The sequence below is a fragment of the Micromys minutus genome (assembly GCF_963924665.1).
Source record: "Micromys minutus genome assembly, chromosome: 1".
NCBI classification, from domain to species: Eukaryota; Metazoa; Chordata; class Mammalia; order Rodentia; family Muridae; genus Micromys; species Micromys minutus.
The window spans coordinates 136,032,883-136,044,885 of record NC_137969.1 but is presented as its reverse complement, the minus strand read 5'-3'; the positions used below and the strand labels follow the sequence as shown (position 1 = coordinate 136,044,885).

At 33.0% G+C, this 12,003-nt stretch overlaps 1 protein-coding gene across 24 annotated transcripts in view; it reads right to left on the bottom strand.

Annotated features, from left to right (window-relative positions):
• Nucleotides 1-12,003, bottom strand: part of ADGRL3 (adhesion G protein-coupled receptor L3) — a gene marked incomplete at both ends in the record, with an annotated part of 454,743 nt that overhangs the window by 67,132 nt on the left and 375,608 nt on the right. For 12 of the 24 annotated variants that reach the window (XM_080935836.1, XM_080935841.1, XM_080935830.1 and 9 more), the window contains one exon: nt 51-77. The exons of the other annotated variants lie outside the window; for them this stretch is intronic. In XM_080935836.1, the coding sequence (XP_080791962.1) occupies nt 51-77 (27 nt within the window). The remainder of the gene's footprint in view (nt 1-50; nt 78-12,003) is intronic. 24 annotated transcript variants of the gene reach the window in all.

Below are 12,003 nucleotides of genomic sequence, written 5' to 3'. Positions count from 1 at the left end.
TGGGACCACACTGATAAATGCAATTTATCAGCCATTCAGGTCATTCTTACTTGATGAAGGGTCTGTTATCCTCATAGCTAAAGAATGCATAGACATAAAGACAAGAACACCAACATTAGCATTTTATGATAAGAAATTTCCTGTGAAAAAAATATTCTCTTGTTTCCTGACCAAAGCCCTTTATTTCCCACCTCCCTAGAAGGTATCATAACCTTTCCTTTGTATTCAGAAGGTATATCCTAAAATTACCATGAGAACTTTAAATACCAGAGAATAAAGTCAATTTTTTCAATACTGCCATATCCCATCTGAGACTCAGCAATTCCATTTTTTTTTCATCTTGTGCTCATACTCCTTGTGACTTGACAGAGACATTTATTTCTTTAGAGATCACATTTCTCAAGAGAATGAGAAATTTTATGAGCAATCTGAAAATAAGGCTTGGGGGCATGCTTAAAATGATAGATGTTCTGTCACTTAAAGGTATCTCTCCTTCTGTAATATTAGCGGAAAAGATGTCTTAATTATGGACAATATGCCTCTAAGTAATTTTAACACAGAGACGATGATTAACCTGAGTTAAATCTGATCTCTACAGCTCCTTTCCCCCCTTTCTTCTTGCCAAAAGCAATATATTTTCCTGCATGATGAATACACAAATGATGTTCTCAGAAAGGCCCATCTGTGATGAATTTGAATAAAGAAAACCACTCATAAAAACCCACTCTCCAGAATGAGAAGATGGTAAATACCAGAATGAGAGCCTCATATGTGAAGCCTGCTTGCCTCAGGTTTACATACATCCCAGCTCAATCATTTAGTGGAAATTTGACGTCAGGCAGAAGCCAATTAACTTATGGTATGTCATTTTATTCATCTATAAAGTGGTCATAATTAGAATCTAAGTATACTCTGCATTATTCTTGTAAAATGAATTTTTTTCATTAGAGCAGTAAAATATTTTTATTATTGCTAGACTGTCTAAAGCTAAGCTCAAACTAAATAAAAATGTCTTACCCCAAAAAAGAAAATAATACATAAATATTGAGTAGTAAAATGCCCAAGAAGATGTTTAGGAAGTAATATGATGCAAAGAAAGAGATGCAGCTGAAATAAATCAGTAGATGGAGCAGGGAGTAGATGGATTTGTGTGGTCCTTATAGTGAGTGCTAATGACTGGATGTTTAAATTCATCAAAACAGAATAAGGATTAAAATTCCATTTCTAAGTCACATCAGTCATAATGTAAATAATCCAATTACCAATACCACATTGGTGGTAATATGATATAAGATGAAACAGTTCTAGAATATTCCAATGTCACAGAAAAGTTCTATTGGATAATGCTGAACTAATACAGGTTAAGAACAGTTTAGGTCAATCAATACAATTGCAAAAGATGTTTAAATTATGCTAAGAAAATGTGTAGCTAAAAGAACATCTAACAGCAGTTTATGTTTGCTGTATTGTACCCATTACCTATTATATCAGCAATAAAGCACAATGGTAATATTTATTGTCATATCAATTCCCGCTGCTGAGCAGTGCTTACTGGGATGTGAACAGATACAACTGTGACATTTCTAGATCTCACCAATCAAGGGACTGGATTGGGGCTCATTCTACCATTTGATCTCCCCTTTGACCAGAAGAAAGAGACAATAGAGCCGGAATGAGACAGTGCTGACTAGTAATGTTGAGCTGACAGGTGAGTCACAAGACACCTGTCCCCAGGTTCTTTGAGACAATTTACACCTCTGGATGTTGCTACATTTTTACCCTGGATTATCCACAATGCAAATTTTTCTTACTTTTTGTAGTTCTAAGCTCACATGTAACATAGAAATTTGTAGTAAAACACAAAACAAAATATTTGTGAGTTTAACTACATCAGGAGGACATAATTAGCGTAAAAGGATTTTAAATCTACAGATCGCTGTACACTGCCTATGTCAGTAAGTTCTAGCATGTTTTTTTTTTTATTTTTTTTTGGCCAGGTATTACATTAGTAGAGAGAATTTAAGATTATTATCTCTCCAAATCCAAATGAAACAATGTTGCTATCACTTACCACAGCAAAGCTGTATAGAAAAGCTGATTTTCTTATTTGCATTTTAAAGCATATTTATCAAATATGTTTATAACATGAATGATTTTCACTGTGGCTTTCTGTCATTAATGAACACTATTCCTATTGTAGGCTGTGATTTTATTGCCAGTATTTTAAGTTTTTATGGCATTATGTGGATTCTCAGCTTTACAATGTTCTTGGTGGATATTAACAAATCCTTATGTACAATCTTTTAATTTATGTTAATGTATTTAAATAACCATCAACAAAAAGTAAAATATGCTATACTTTATATAACTTTAAAGAAAAATGAAAGATGAGCCTATTTTTAAAAGTATTTCTTTGGGAAAATGTTTTATTTTATTCTTAGTGATTTTTACATTTTTATTTAAATAGTGTCATAAAATTTACCCAAAAGTTTAAATTATTATCTAGATGAGAATGTTTACTTATCTCTGTCACTTGAGAATTAAGATGTTACAGTAAGTAATAGAAAAGGAAGGATGCAGGCCAACCTTATAATCCGTCGGCCTGGAGGCCAGTAAGCTTCGTGATGCACCAATCCTCTGGTTAGTCTTTGTATTTGATGTGTGAAATATATGTTTAATGGAGCAAGAGAGCTGTTGCCATCCTGACTATTCTCCTGACATGTTCAGCTTTGGATTAGAGTAGATTTGTTTCTTGGATAAAAGAGTCACTTCAGCCAAGAAATACAAAATTCTCTTTACTTAAATTCTTTTCAGTGATTGTAATAGGAATAATGTGTGAGCAAACCTTTTACCTTTTTACATTTGTACCACAGTAGTGTTGACAATGCTTGATCAACTGATTGGCTAGCACAGAAACCCCAGGTGTTCGGTATTTCTTTCCCAAATGTGTTTTGTTAGTGGGGCGGCACCAGCTGAATTTATACCACTAGACTCTATTATCACTTTGTGTATTACTACCTGAAGGTTAAAAGGAAAATCTATTTACAGTTTAATCCAGAAGACTGAGTAAACTAAAGATGATGGTGCTTTTATATCCATCCATATATTTGAGTCACTAAGCATTAAACACATTAAAAATTCTTAAAAATATTAAGCATGCATAATATAAACATAGGAACTATTATTAACAAAAATGATTTTAACTACAGATTTTATTGGTACTGATTTTTTACTGTAAAAAACAGTATTCCTATGAAATTTACTAAGAAGAGGACAAAATGAACTACATCAATAAAACAAATAATTTAAAATAGAATATAAACACTTTTATTCCTTAGGCTTTATGTGATTGCAATAAAATTGATTTAGAAGCAAAACACCAAAACTAAATCTTCAATCTGCAATTAAGAGGAACCTAATAAAACAGAATCAATAAATGTCAAGTCCATGCCTTAACATTTTGATCATAGTATTTCTGTAGTTGAGGGGCTGGAAACATGTTTTGGTGGTTAAGCACCCTTAGTCTAGCTGCCCTTCCAGAGGACCAGGGCTCAATTCCTAATACTCACTCACACCAGTCTGTCACTCAATTTTTTAGGGATCTGCCCTCAAAGGGACATGTGAGAAGACAAAACATCAAAGCACATGAAACAAAAATAAATATAAAAATGTGGTTCTATACTTGAATGTTGTTTCATATTTTAATTCTGTATCAACTGATCAAAAAATTATATATATATATATATGTAAGAGGCTATGGATACCAAGAAATAGAATAAACACTGAAAAGTTAAATGATTCATGGGTACTTCTTGCTTATTAGCAGTTATTATTTTCATCTGTGAAATATACAGGCCAATCAATTAGTAGGCGAAAAGAAAATAGAGTATGAAGCTTAGAGTTCTTTTGATACAGATTAATAAACTCATTTATTCCTTAATATTATTGCGCATTATTCTTGGCACATGAAGGCTGAAAACAAGGAATTCTAAATCAGCCTACTTAAGTCTGAATGCCTTCTAAGTATGTTATCAACTACAGCTTTGGGCTAATATTGGAAATTCCCAACATCTGGTTTACACTGTTATCTCTGGATACACCTTTCTTTATGGGGCTGCTGTGTGTGTTGAGCCTAGCACATATCTGCATATGAATATCTAATCACTTGACAAAACACAAAATTAAATATTTAAGTACTATATAATATTTGCTATTATACACACTCTTGTGTCTTTATGTTGTGACCCAGTGGCTGCTTATAGGAGGCTGGAGAGAAACTGAACACACACACAATGCTCCCCTAGGGTTCCTTTAATTCTCTTCTAGATATTCAATGGAAACCTAAGGAGGATTTTTAGAAAGTATTTATATGTAAAGGAGGAAATATTATATAAAATAATCTTTTCTTTTAGACACTAATTTTAGACTAAGTAAAAGCTATGGATTTTCTTATTCTAAGTTGAACTATAAATATATTCAAATAGTGAATATTCAAAGAGAATCTCAAGATTCACTGACAATTGTTCATAAAATATATTGCCACTCAGTGTTCACAAGTCTACTTGTAATGGGATAATTTCTGTGGGAAAAAGGAAGACAGGGTAGAGGGAGGTTCCATGCAGAGTGTGCTCCAAAGAGAATTCGGATAAAATGTAAATTATAAAACCCTAGGACTAATAAAATAGACTATAGAATATAAAAGGGAAATGAGAAGATTGTTTTAATTCCTGGTTTAAAAGAATTTTACTCACCCTTGTGCTGTGTGCATTGGTGGAGCACACCTTTAAGCCCAGCACTCAGAAAGCAGAGGCAGGTGGATCTCTATGAGTTCAAGGCCAGCCTACTGGTCTACAGAGAAAGTTTAAATTTCTCTTGAACTTTTTAAAACCATATATAATTGAAGAAAATGTTGATACTTTAATATAATTTAAATATATATGATGAAAAAAATTACAGGAAGGAAAGATTTGTTAGTTCAAGTCATTTCTTAGTAGTATAAGAGGAAAAGGGGGAACTCTAGCAGGAACTGAAACATTGTACTAAAAATGAGGAGTCCAGTAGAAAAATAATCTTAATAATTTAAATACATAGGTGTCTGATGAACATTAAAGGAATTTGGGGGATTTCAGCAAATAGTAATAAAATGAGCAATCTTTTATAGACTTATCTACAGCTAATCAAACAATACTCAGTCAATTTCAATGAAGTAAAACCAAACCAAAACACAACATAAACATAAAACAACTAAGAATTGAATAAATACAGTGTCAGTCACTTTTACAAAGAAAATGGCTACTTTTCAAATTATACTTTAGTATGAATGATAAATTAATGCCTAATAATACCAAAATTTTAGCTGATAAATGATTTCTCTTTATGTACCTTGTTTATATTCTTAATGTCATAATTAAATGGCTTAGTTTTAAGCATAGGTCAATCTCAGCTCTTTTACAGAGAATACTTTTTGCCAGCATTTCAAAACAGCTGGCTTAAAAATACCAGCTTCCATGGGCAGATGTAAGGAGTGTCTGGAATGCCCAATTTAATAGCACATGAACAAAAAACTGCCAGAGACTTTGATGACAAAAAATTAAAAAAATAAGCCACATAGCTGAGTAGTAGAAAAACTCAACATTCATTGGGAGTAAGCCAAAAGAAAATTAGATTAGAAAATATCCAAGTGTGGACAAGCAGATCAAGAAGGCTGCAACACCACTATAATGTCTGCACACTTAAATACAAATAGAGTGGTTTTATATAAATAGCCTTTCATTTTCAGTCCCCATTGACATACATATTGAGAACCTTTCAAGTATGAATAGGAAAAATATGATTTGAAAATAGAGTAATATTGTTATTGTAAACCACTATGAAAATATAAAAAGAAGAAGAAGAAATGACAAAGTGTTTAGATCTGCCTGTTATTTCTGCTTAGGGGAAGTTATGTACTTCAAACAAGCTGAAACTACTATGTAAGTTTGGGAAGCCATTTGAGGTAATTAATTTGCCAGTTTGTGGAATATTAAAGCAGTACTGAAATCAAGTCAGGCATCTGTAACAAAAATTACAAACATAAAAAGGTTACTGGATTTATGCACTCTGAACTCCAAAGTGAAATTTTATCCTCACCACTCTAAGGGTTTATACACTTACACATAGAATAAATATTTGAGGGAAAATATTTGTCCCACCACAAAATGTGTTATCTCTCGTTTTCCACATGTCAACACTAACAAGCAACTTATTTGGTATCTGAGTTAAAAGCTCTAGAGACATATCTTTTTCCTCGTAATTTTCTATAAAATTTCCTGCAGAGTATGTAAACTTAAAACTGCCCTGTGAGTTAAGATTATTAGGTCAGTGTATGTTCTGCATGTAGAAGTACCTAGATGCAATCCTTAGAGTATACACATGTGTATTGAATAAATTAATGGACAATTAAGACTATAAATTAAATCTCTTTCATACATTGAGGCATGTAAGTATTTGATTTGTTTAATATGGAGAACAAGCAATGTTTAATTGCAATTATTCTCATATACTCTTCATTTTCTTAAAGCCTCATACTTCACTCTATTAAGGAAAAAATCACAGTTCTATGAGTAACTAATTTAGATTCAGACTATGAAGCTTTCTAGTCTAGGGCACACTTCTGTGAAATATAAAAGCAATCTGAGTCCAAGGTCTAGGTAAAGAACAAAGGAGATGCTAATTTTTACATTTTCATTATTAAGGAGAAATTTTCCCCTTGGGAAGTTGTTCAGGATTTCTCATACATCCTTAGATAGCCATTGTTGCTCCCGTATCTGATATAAACCTAATTATTTGGAGTGGAGAATGAGAAAAATAATTTAATCTCAAGGTATAGTGCATAATAGTGTCCTTACAACTATTATTCTTCAAACTGGTTTTCTCAAATGTCAGCTCCCAGTGTATGGAGTATACTGAATTCATTTATTCACAAAACATAGTCCTCAAGATGATATGGGAATTTTAATGCATCATAAGCAAAATGCCTCCCCAAAGAGACTATCCGTTAATACTTCAGAACACTCAAAATTATAGCCTAAAACTTCAGGGTGTGAAGAGATGAGCAATATCACTGCCTGAGGCAAGGCTTTGTGAACCTGAGACTGACTCTCAGCTTTTAAATGCTGGAATCAAGACAATCAGCAAAGGGCCAAGTAATGCTTAAGGAATGTTGTAAATAACTTGAACTGAATCTAGTTGTTAGACAATCCCAAGAGCCCTGGTGCTGGTTGGAGTGCATTACTTCAGTGATTTCTCATAATGGCATGGCCTGTTTTATATATATATATATATATATATATATATATATATATATATATATATATATCAAGAAAAGAGGACAACTGGGAAAAAGGACAAAACATGAGTGTAAAAAGAATTAACTCAATAGGTATTTTTCATATAATGAATAATATAAAAACTATTATTGATTCTGATTCTAAGCATGCATACATTTAATCGTACGTATTAGAAAAATATTTGTTTAAAAAGGCTCAGAACATGTGTGTTTATTTTTTTATAACAATGCCCCTCTTAGGATCATATATTTAAATACTTAATCCTTAGTTGATGGAACTGTTTGGGAAGGATTAGGAGGTGTAGTCTTGTTGGAAGAAGTGTGACACAGGGAGTAGGCATTGATGATTCAAAATATTTTGGGCATTGCTATTCCCCATCCTGCCTCCCTCCCCCCTCCTCCTTTTCTTTCTTTTCCTTTCCTTTCCTTTCCATCCCTTTCTTCTTTTCTTCCCTTTTGTTTTCTTTCCTTTGCTTTCTTTTCTTTTCAGGTCTGTCTTTATGAGTTTGAGGCCAGCCAGAGCTACACATTGAGACCATATCTAGAAAAACAAAAAAAAAAAAAAAAAAAAAAAAAAAAAAAAAAAGGAGACAGAGAAAATATCCCCAAATACTTTACTTACTCAGAAAATCAAAGGTTATGAACATTTTATTAACTGTGTCTCTGTAACAGATTTATGTTCTCATAAAGTTCAGACACTTTTCATATCATTGCTGTGTCAGTAGTTTAAAAATGAGGTAATTTAGAAAAGTGGGCTCTCTATTCATATACAAGCTGCATATATACACATATATAGGTATATATATGAAGGAAAATATAAGCATTAAAATCTTCCAAGGAAATTGTTTGATTTTTCAAATTTACGGCAGTTTTGCTTCCCTTTCATGGAATCTAATCTCTCTTGACTTCATAAAGTATTAATAGACTATTGATCAAGCTAAATACAATTATGACTTAATTATTTCTATCAACATTTACAAGTATATTACTCAAATGAAGTTTACCATTTTGGAAACAACAGCTATTGCAGACATTGTTAGTCATTTTCTGTTGGCCCTGAAGTTTTCAGATGCTTTCTTCATATAGGTCAGGTGTGAAAACCTACCAAGGACACATTATTTTTACCCTCTAGAATGACATAACATACTATTTATTAATTAAATGAGCATTTCACCATTGGAATCTTTTTTTTTAATAAAAGGCTAAGCTTGCCTTTTAAAAGTAGAATCCTATGATGTGTAATTTTAATGACACCATATGGTGAAGAAAGCCACTTAAATTCTAATGAGATTTTGATAGAAACTAAGCACAGCTTCACTGTGGAAAATTCAAAGACTCAGAGGAAGCAGGATATTTCCACCCAGAGTTGATTACATTAAGTAATCAAAACATGACCAGCATGGCAGTACAAGTCTGCAGTTGGAGCATCTCTAGAGATCAAGTCACAAGATCACGAGTCCATCCATTTACATCTTTCCCAGGTGAGACCTCTTCTCCAAAGTTGTTTAAAAAAAAAAAAAAAAAAAAACTAAAATTCCATGATATTCTATAATTGCAGTGTGGAGGCTCTGTCCTGCCCTGCATAGCAGGAGCTTCCGCATCAGATATTTTTGCTATCACAGCACTTGGTCTTTCCCTGCCTGAGTTGGGAGTGCTGTTTTTGGCCTGGTTGGTCTCATTTGTGCCTTACTTTAAGAGATATATGTGCTGATAAATAAAAACCTACATGTTGGTTTTCATATAAGCCTTCTGCTTTGAAATAAAGTTGAGCCTTCATCCCAGACTCCCATTTGTGGTACCTACATTGACTAGTAGTCTCTGAATAATGACACTGCACCAAATATATGATGTGGTGTTTTGGACATATGATTACCATTAATTGTGCAAAAGTCTAAAAAAATCTATGGGCTTATTTTCTAATCAGAGGAACAAAACTGACAGCAACTGGTTGTAATAACTTATCAAGGACATATGGCCAACCATTCTAGGACTGAAAACATGCACCTAAACTAGACTGACAGTTGGGTTGTTCTGACAATTTATTAATACCCACTCTGACAACCAGGAATAAAGAAAGGAAAACTAAACAAATCTCCTTAGCACTCAGTTGAATGACTTAAACAAATTAGAAATGGGCAAAGTCAGAGGCTTGTATACAGAAACCTGCCCATAGGTAAAAGGAAAGCAGCAGATACAGGAAAGACAAAGAAAAGTCAATTTCCTTATTTCTTCCAAATATACACAAAACGTGTATTATTTACTTTTATTCTTCAAAATAACTGGTGATGTTACTTAATCAAAAATTGTTTAAATGTTTATTTTTATAATAGAAAATAGGTGACTAAGGAAACTATCAAGTTTTTATTTCGAAGGAAGTCACTGAGTGTTCTAAAGGCTCCTCAAATATTAAACTTTTCAGCCATACCATAAGTTAATTTGGACTGATATATATGACTGCTTTTAACTGTTTTACACTTTCACTATGATTACAGTGGGCCCCAAATACAGTAAGAAATCAGTTAGATAATTCAAATGATTGAAATAACTTCTTTATTGTAACTACCTATTTTGATGAAGATACAAATGAGAAGTAATAAGCAAGTAGATGTGTACTATTTAAGTTAATTACTTTCCAAGTATGCCTGAAAATTAGCACCCTTCATTTTCTGTTACTAGATGAACTACATTATTTCATGCTATTTTTTTAGAGTATATCATTAATATTCTAATGAACTATTCAAATAAGTATTCTTCACTACCTTAAAAGATGCCTGTGGTTACTTTGAAACTGAAGAATAATACAATGTATTATTTGAAAGGGGAAATAATATTTAAATTATATGCAGTAAAATGTGTTAGCTAGACATGGAGCAGGGAGAAGAAAGTAAGCAGAGATAAAACATGCCGGGAAAGAGAACAGGCTTAAATTGGACTGATGGGCTCATGATAAAGAAGGAAGGTAGGCAGAGGAGGTTGGCAAAATTAGTAAGGCTTATCCAGCTTTTACTAGAAGTTTGGAGTTAAGTTAAAAATAGTGGGACCCTTTAAAGAATTTTATTCTAATTTGTTATTTCACATGGTTGAACTAATATTTTGAAGACCCCTCTTTTTAAATGGTGGGGGGAAAGCCAAAATAATATGATAAAATTTGAAACAAGTTAATTGAGGCATGACTGAGAGGCTACAAAAGACAATAGTGATTTAAAAAAATGGTGGGCATGAGACAGAATGAGAAGGAAATACATATTCAACAACATCCTCTTATGTATATGTATGTGTATGTAAAGTGAACTGTGAAAACATTGCTCATGCTAAGTTTCTGTTTGCCAGTTGGTCCTTGATCTGTCAGTAAAGAAAGCCTTTGGCCAGTTGCTGAGCAGAAGGTACAGGCTGGTCTTCTGAGTCCCAGGAGGAAAAGGAACAAAAACACAGAAAAGGATGGAGACAAAGATTTTTTGGTTTTGATTTTTCTGTTTTGTTTTTTGGGATTTTTTCCATGCTTTGGAGGAAGAAGAAGCTGGTAGCCATGTGAGGTATCAAGAGGAGCTGATGCCTGTGGTTACTACAACAGGTAGGTGGTCATGGATGATTGTCAGGGGCTAGGTAGGAGCCACTGACATTTAAGGCAAATAGGAGATGTGGAGATAAAAATATTATTGAGGGTATGCTTTTCCAGGTGGGAGATAGTCATACCCAGTATTTTAAAAAAAAATTTATTTATTTTTATTATATGTACATACACTGTAACTGTCTTCAGACACACCAGAAAAGGACATCTGATCCTATTACAAATGGTTATGACCATCATGTGGTTGATGGGATTTGAACTCAAGACCTCTGAAAGAGCAGTCAGTGATCTTAACCACTGAGCCATCTCTCCAGCTGAATATCCAGTAATTTTTGCCTCAAGGAAAATTGCTGTCTTTATCACGGATTCAAGGAAAGCTGGTAGCTCAGTCACTTTTCAGAGTTAAAGGCAGTAGTGTAATACTACAACCATCATGTGAAAAATCATTTCTATTACAAATAAAACTATATTAATTTAGTGATTGCTGCTATAATTTCCAGAAGAAGTACTAAAAAGTGTAGGGAGTAGCTAAAGAGCCAATATGACAGATCAAATGGGATGCAAAATAATGTTGTTAATCAAAGGAGGGCTGAAAAGAAGAACAGTGTAAGGTGCACAAACTACAATAAGATGAAACAAATATAATGGACCCATGACATCAAAAGTCACACTAAATTTAAATGGAATAAATATTCTAACCAAAATATCTAGATTTATGATATCAAATAAGAAAAAAAATTCTAAGTATGTGCATAAACCTATGAGGACCAAATCTTAGTGAGAAAACAGGTCCTTTAGACAAGGCTTAAAAACAAAGCTATCATGCTTAAAAACTCATGGATGTAATAATCTGGTAATTGATACTTGGATTTTACCACCTCAAAGAGGAAAAAGAATGAAATCACCTTTATGATATGGTTGTTATGAGACATGATTAAACATGTAAAACACAATATAAGAGACAATTGTAAACGGTAAAAGATACTTTATCATTAAGAATTCCACTAATGTATTTGAAGCTTCGTTATGATTAAATGCATACATGCTTGAGACCTTTTTCCTTGACAGACTGGTTCATCACAAAACAAACTTTCCAGTTTCCAGTGGT